The 7,410-nt window shown below is 35.5% G+C and overlaps 1 protein-coding gene across 2 annotated transcripts in view; it reads right to left on the bottom strand.

Annotated features, from left to right (window-relative positions):
* Positions 1 to 7,410, bottom strand: part of ap1g1 (adaptor related protein complex 1 gamma 1 subunit) — a 20,503-nt gene that overhangs the window by 9,595 nt on the left and 3,498 nt on the right. The window contains exons 2-8 of one of the 2 annotated variants that reach the window (XM_015391813.1): positions 5,494 to 5,697; positions 5,268 to 5,392; positions 4,915 to 5,056; positions 3,670 to 3,766; positions 2,112 to 2,188; positions 1,718 to 1,726; positions 333 to 428 (exon numbers count right to left, since the gene is read on the bottom strand). In XM_015391813.1, the coding sequence (XP_015247299.1) occupies positions 333 to 428; positions 1,718 to 1,726; positions 2,112 to 2,188; positions 3,670 to 3,766; positions 4,915 to 5,056; positions 5,268 to 5,392; positions 5,494 to 5,694 (747 nt within the window). In that variant the 5' untranslated portion in view covers positions 5,695 to 5,697. The remainder of the gene's footprint in view (positions 1 to 332; positions 429 to 1,717; positions 1,727 to 2,111; positions 2,189 to 3,669; positions 3,767 to 4,914; positions 5,057 to 5,267; positions 5,393 to 5,493; positions 5,698 to 7,410) is intronic. The other variant, XM_015391814.1, reaches the window with a different exon arrangement.

Below are 7,410 nucleotides of genomic sequence, written 5' to 3'. Positions count from 1 at the left end.
GCCACACGTCTATCGATCGATATATATCGTTATTGAATTATCGCCCAGCCCTAAACTCCATTAATAAGATTGATCAAATCCTCTGAGCTTTAGAAGTAAATGAATGTATACCAGCTTAACTACTTTTACACAACTACATTAAATACCCATTTCAGATTTTAGTGGCTTAATCAGTTAAAAAAGGGTTATGACATAAATACTAAAATATTTATTTTCTGACACTATAAAACAAATACAGCTCCAAGCAAAAAAAAAAAAAAAAAAAAAAACAATTTAAATGCTAACAGACACATTACACGTTGCAATATTGGTTTTGATGAATAAAGATTTACCTGCAGGAAAGGGTCACTTATGCCCGACACATCATGTTCAGGAGAGTATCCAGACATTATTAGGTTCTTGAGGATTCGCACCAACTGTGGAACCAGCTATAGTAAAAACAAACCAATAAAAGAAAAAAAGAAGGGAAGGTGTCACAATATTATGCGTGGATACAAAATGTATATTTCATGTGATAATTAAGTGACAGCTAATCAAACATAGGAAGACAAAAGGTGTCATTTTTATTTACTATGGAGGAGCAACAACATTAAACATTGGTATAGAAATCTATATATAAAAGGTGTGAAATTAAAGGGGTGGTGCCGGTTATTTCAACATTCATACCCTCATTGACAGCTAATGAAAGCAAAAATCGACAGTTTCTTGAAATAAATTTAGTTTTGAGATCCTAATAATTAATATGTCACATCATTTTAGGTTGTCAGGTAACTGGTTTTACTGACTCAAGAAGCTCCGTTGATGGAAAAAAGTAGTAATATAAATTCATGCATTTAATGTACCCAATTATATGTGAGATTTTCACTTATGAGCATTTAAATTCAAAATGTATCAATGTATACAACTATATAGAGAAAAAAACAGGTAATATATCCTAGGTAAATGGAGACAAAATAGCAGTAGGTTGGAACAAAAATGGCAAGGAATGGATACAAACTGCTGTAGAGGTAAAATGCAAAGTCTATTATTTGACTGTATCTTATTTTACATTCAATATATGTAAAATTAGTACTTATTGGAGGAAAAAAATAAAGGTATTTTCATTGGAAAAAATGAATAAAACTTCTGATTCAGGAATAATTTTACGACCAATGATTACTAAAATATAGAAATATAGATACTGTTTAGTTAAAAGGTAGGTAGCTTTGACTTGAATAAAGAAAACTGGACTTATTCCATATAAATAAAATATAAAATGTAGATAAAAGCACAAGAACACTTAAAAAAAAGGGCAATTATTACACTTATCAACATGATGTACCACTACTTTGACATCTATGTATTCCTAATGCAGTTCCAATTACACCCAAATAGATTTTGTCCCTAATCTAACAGAAAGTCTTATTTCTAGTGCCCCCTTGTGGCTATTTAATGAAAACCCACCAATGGTGCTAAATTTAGCCTTTAAACCAGTGAGTTGAACATTAAAAACAATAGTGGAAATGTTTTTGACGAATGGATCAAAAACAGTTTTGTATAATATTTCAAAACACTGACATAGTAATGATCACCGTACAATATAAAGAAATTAAAACAATCTAACTTATAACACAACATGACATTACTCAACACAAATTTGGTTACTTGTGAGATGACCGTGAAGGAGTGAGGACTATAAACAGCATGCACCAGCTATGAGATCAGAATGTACTCTTACCTTCTCATTCTAACACAATGCAGGAATTGTAACAAAGACAAATGACAGAAAAAATATGAAGTAGATGTTAGGGAGGGGAATCATTCACTTTCAGAGTGCTCAAGATAATGCTCAGAATATGAACATGAGACGCAGCGCTTTTGACCTAGTTTGAAAAACTCATATAGGAGAAGAACAGCAGCAGTTTAGAACAACAGGGGGAACAAAATTACACTGGGAGGATATTAAAGATATTTTGAAACCAAGAGGAAACTGTATCGTAACCTTGTTTAACATATCTGCCGATCTTGGTCATTAAAATAAAATGTGCAACCGAGGGAGAATGGAATATGACATGAGTTTCAGACAAATGTGCAAGAAACTGCTTTAATTTTTGGTGCAAGAGAATGTGTACCTTTCTGAAGTGGGCCAGCATATCCGGACTTCTTTCACACATCTCAGTGAGGAGGACAACGGATGTATGAAGAACACCTGAGTGGACAGAAAGGAAAGGTTATCTTCATTCATTCCTGTATTTTAACAGCAGTCAATAGTCTCCAAATTGCTTTTTAATTCTTTTGATCATAAAGCTTCAAACCATTAATGTCAGGGTGCAACCTGTTTGATGCCTGATTGATTATAAGGTTCTTATAATCAATTCATAGTCCTAATTAGCTTTATGGGCTGCACCGCAGCATTTTGTACTGCGGCACAACAACGTAATAGCTCTGTATTTCACAAGGTCAATCGCTGCATCTGTAAATTTAAAAGGCAAAGTACCTCCCCCACAGTAACAGTCTAAGCAGTGGAAAAATAGAAAAGGCCACCCCATCCAAATTAAATATTTAACTCACATTAAACTAAGTAAAAATAATTAATCAATATATGTTACATTTTTGCAACAATAACCAAGTGTACCGGCCTGAAAAATCTGACATATTTGCATTATAGAATGCTTCTGATAAACAAATATAGTTGAAAAGTAATTCAATACTTGTCTATTGGTCACGCTGCAATGCTTTTTTTTTTGTTTGAAATCCAAGGTTTAAATCAGTGCAGCACTATGAAAATTTAGAGCACTGAGGAAATTCTGATTCCCCTTTCCAACAGGAGTTGGTACCCGCACTGTAAAGATGATGTTGTGTTTCTTAGGTAAAAAAAACAAAAATTACCCTGACCATGGGCTTGTAAAAAACAGCCATTTGGGAATCGTTCCTAACCTTGACATGCCACCCCTACCTTTATAGGCTGCTCTACCTCTGCTGCCAGGAGCACAAATGCTAAGCCCCCTGCAAGCCCTTGAAAGACCGAGTCCATGACAGTCTGAAGGGCGAGGGGGTGGTCCATGTTTACATAGTGCTGACTCAAGGTCCTCAAACAGACAGGTTTCTAATGTGTATGTGCAAATAAGGATGTAAATGTGTCTAAAACACTCGCTTCGGCTGTTGTGCTCGGTAAAGTTAATCTTTTTGGTATAAAATCTGCATAATTTTTAAAACTTTCAGCTTAACAAGGTGTTGTGCTAAAAGGCAGTGGACAGAACCTTAGAGAAGGGTTCAAAGGGCCAATAGGCTCATAAGAAAACTATCACATAATCCTGGGTTTGATTCCTTGTCCTGCTCAGGACATAAAGAAAATGACAGCTGGAACAAATAAACCACCATCTTGATTAATGGTAATCTCATTTTAAAGCCCCACCAGCCAAAAAAAACAAACAAAAGAAAACAAAACTCCCATCAGTGAACAGTGAACATTTCTCGTTTTACATCTCAAATAAAAAGGAATAACCTCTTTTTAGTTCTGACACCATGGTCCATACAGTGGGCTGTAATCCAAGCTTATGCTAAGCTCATTGGTCCTAATGTCCAGTGCAAAGTCAGCTGCTCTAAACAAGGCACCAAACGTGGTTGGAAATTGGACAGATTCTACATTTCTGTTGGACATCTGGCTTCTGACAAATCGTTTCCACTTACCGTGGTTCTTCTCACTCAGCAGGTTTTTTGTGGCTGGGAGGAACATTTCCATGAGCTCTGGGACCTTCCTGATGACATGAACTGCACACAATGCCGCCTGATGACGAATATTGAAACAAGAGATGGTTTAAAAGGCAACTCCAAACTCCCCCTTTTTTTGCTAATAAACTGTATACATTAATGTTTTTCAATGTTTTTTACCCCATAAGCACTATTTTGACAGTTATTTCAACATATTTGTTGACATACTGCTTTTCCGTCCACTTGTAGCCTCGGGGTTAAACAGGTGTACTGCTTCTAAAGCCCATCTCTCACCCTGACGATTTAGAACAGCGTATGCCTAATGTACAAAAAAATCTGCCTGCATTTACAGCCAGGGTCAACAAACTAAACCTAACTAAACAGCAGTTAGGTTAATACCGCAATCAAATAATTTTATGCTGCCCCCCCCTCAGGACACTGGCTTGTGACATTTCATGGGCATTACGCTGCCTTGCATTATGCATAAGTTAGGCTGTCGTTGGACGCAAGTTCTGGACTGGTTATGAATACGCTATGTATACGCCCAAACTTTAAAAAAAAATACATATAAAGTTCAGCGTACGCCAGCATTTTAGAAGATTCTGGGAATTCTGGCATACGCTGGTTAAATTGTCAAGGTGTGACAGGGGGGCTTAACTGAGTCAGTATAAATGGTGGCTTACCTGTTATTCCAACGCCACCTAGAAATAAAATGATTATGATAAATGCAGAACCTTCATGCCTTGTGACCCAGTGACACAAAGTTGATGTCAACTCATATTAGACTAGATAGAAGACACTCACTCCTTTGGTTTTAATGCGTTTTCTAATTTTATTATGGAAGTTTAATTATTTTCTCAACTATAAAAGTTAAAATAGTTTGCGTTATTCCCATGTCCTCTGAGCTGCTGAAATATACACATTATATATATATATATATATATATATATATATATAAAGAAAAAAAAAAGAAAAATAGAAAATGCATTAAAATTGTCTTTCAGGTGTAACATAATTTAGTCTTTAATTGAAACCAAACTCTGAATGTCAGAAAGACCCACCGCTGAGCACCGCCTCCATAAGGCTCATTTTAAAATATATTATATGTGGGTAGAGGTAAGACTCCAATGGGGGCGAGTCCTTCTTCAATAACCTTTCTAACCATTTTTAATGAAATATAATAATTCCCCAAAATATAAAAGGACAGTGAAAAATAAAGCTTACCTTTTTCCTTAAGTATGAGTTGGATGTTTTAAGCAGCTTCTCTACCTCCCCTGCCAGGTCACGACACATTTCTGAGGATCCCATGCAGCCTAAAGTGCACAAAGCCAGGCCTTGGACGTACTGTGTGCTGTGATTTAAATCACTGGTGTGGAAGAAACGAGTCACATAAGCCATGGAAACACAGCAGTATAATCAGGAAACATTTCTAAATAAAAGCCACACAAGGATAATATTGTGATTGGTTGAGAAAGAAGCAGAGACTCTAATATAACAAAGAAGAGTTTCAGAATGAAAATCACCAAACTGCATGTGCAACACTTTGCACTGCTTTATGTAGTTTAAAATGGACTTACTTTTTAATGCAGTTTGTCATTAGTAAATGAACATCCTGTCTCTCGTCCAGAAGCAGCATAGCTCCCAAATAACCTATTCGTTTGTCAGTGAACTTCTGGGAGGCAATCAGCTTCAGACACTCAAGCTAAAAACAAGACAAAAGATAATCAAACACTAATATTACTGACAGAAACATCACTAGAAATAAAAACGCTGTTTAACCCTCCAGGTCATGAGCACACATACCTGTCCAAAGTGGGCTGGGTAGCCCAACATGTGCATATAGAGTAACTTTGCCACATTTCTGCATCGGTATGTGTTGTCTTCCTCTCTAAAAGACGACCGAATAGCAGCACACTCTTTCTGGATCATCTCGCGCTCCTCTGCCTGAGTCCGTGCTGTCCGGATGGTCCGGATCAGCTCCCGTAGTCTGATCGGAGCTGGCATTCTCTGGAAAAGAAACGCACAAAAGGGGGAAAAGGATGTGATCTACTGACAAAACACAACTCTGTCCCCTATGACTTAGAATACAGCAACACTGAATTACTTATTTCATCCAATATTAGTATTACAGAGGGGAGTTGTATAAACAAAGATCATGTTTTAAATAGTAAACATAGAGTTCCAAGTTTTCTTAATTTATATTTCTTCCAATTAATCTTTTTCACTCAAAGGCTTTCTGCTTTAAATACAACCAGTTACTGTGCAATTAAACACTTTATATTAAGAGATATTAAGGTCTAGTCCAACAATACACAGAAGCTGAATTAAGACAAAAACAAAGAACAAGTAAAATTTAATTCCCTCCAACGAAGCTTCTAAGCAAGGAAAATGTAAAAATATTTATGAAGATGCTTTTATTTAAGAGGATTTTTTGCACAAAATACCATTTATTTTAATCAACATGAGTAAAGTCCAATAGTTAGAATAGCCAATGAGAGACAAGTCTGTTCCAAAGCTCAGGTTTAATTAATCTTTTTTATTCACAATATAAAAATCAGCTACATGCCTATACCTATCTTGAATACTTGTGTTATGCCAACACTTTATATTAGTTCCAAGACATGAAGCATAGCTTTAGCAGTAACTGTGAGGATAATCAAACTGCACTGATCAAATTAGACGTAACGTAACTTAGGGTAACAGGCAAACCAACAGTTCCTGTAGACTCTTCTTATAAAGCATAACTCATCTATAAACATCTAAATGGGTTCACTATATTGTTTTATGGGAACTCTTTACCACCACCTTTACACTTTACTAAGTTATAAAACAGGTGAAGATGATGCAAAGGTAGCAGTTAGAGAAAAACAGGGAAAAGACATGATGCCACCAAAAATAATGCCAAATAGGATTGCTTCAGCACAGCTACATCTAAAAGCACTACAAGGCATGTTTTCTGATTTTCGATGTGGTTGTAAAGCTCTGTATCCCTACACACCTTTACAAGAAGGTGCCCCAGGGCAGTATCCTCTGTGTAAACAGTTTGCTAATTATGCCTGCATAGAACTATACATGTAGGCAGAGAGCAGGAGGACATTTCTAACATCCACTCCATAGAATAAGCATTTATTCAATAAGCACTTGAAGAACCCAAAAAAATGACTAAAGCTTTGCATAGAATTTTTTTTAAAAATACTAATGGAAAAATAATACATGAAAAAATATTTAAAAATGCAATAGGAGAAAAAATACAAGGTTGAAAATATGAACAATAAGGTTAGTATTAAGAAAAAAACTAGACTGGCTCTCTGGATTTAAAAGCAGCAGAAACATCTTTCTTTATAAGCAACAAAAAGAAAAACTCTTCCACGTCATTAAAGAGATGGCAAAAAAGTCACATTTCTCTCCAATGTTATTACAAACATGTAATCGCCTATAAATTAGGATTTACAAGTCGTTTCTTTTTGGGAACTAGACTTATTTAGTAAAAATCAAACTAACAGCCTCATTAATTCAGCCCTCTGACTAAGATAAATATAAGTTTTGTCTCCAAATGTCATGGAGCCTTTTATCAGAAACAGTGCAGTTCACATAATGAGTCTGCAAAGCAACTGAAATAATTGTAATTATCTTTAGAGCACATTCATTTTTACCTTTGGTGTTATGTAATGGATGTTCAGTAAAAATGGACACGCCTTTTCAAAAAAAAAAAAAAAAAAA

The sequence above is a fragment of the Cyprinodon variegatus genome, unplaced genomic scaffold, assembly GCF_000732505.1.
Source record: "Cyprinodon variegatus isolate N-32 unplaced genomic scaffold, C_variegatus-1.0 Scaffold561, whole genome shotgun sequence".
Taxonomy (NCBI): Eukaryota; Metazoa; Chordata; class Actinopteri; order Cyprinodontiformes; family Cyprinodontidae; genus Cyprinodon; species Cyprinodon variegatus.
The sequence above is the reverse complement of the archived record's forward strand: the minus strand, read 5'-3'. Positions and strand labels throughout refer to the sequence as shown.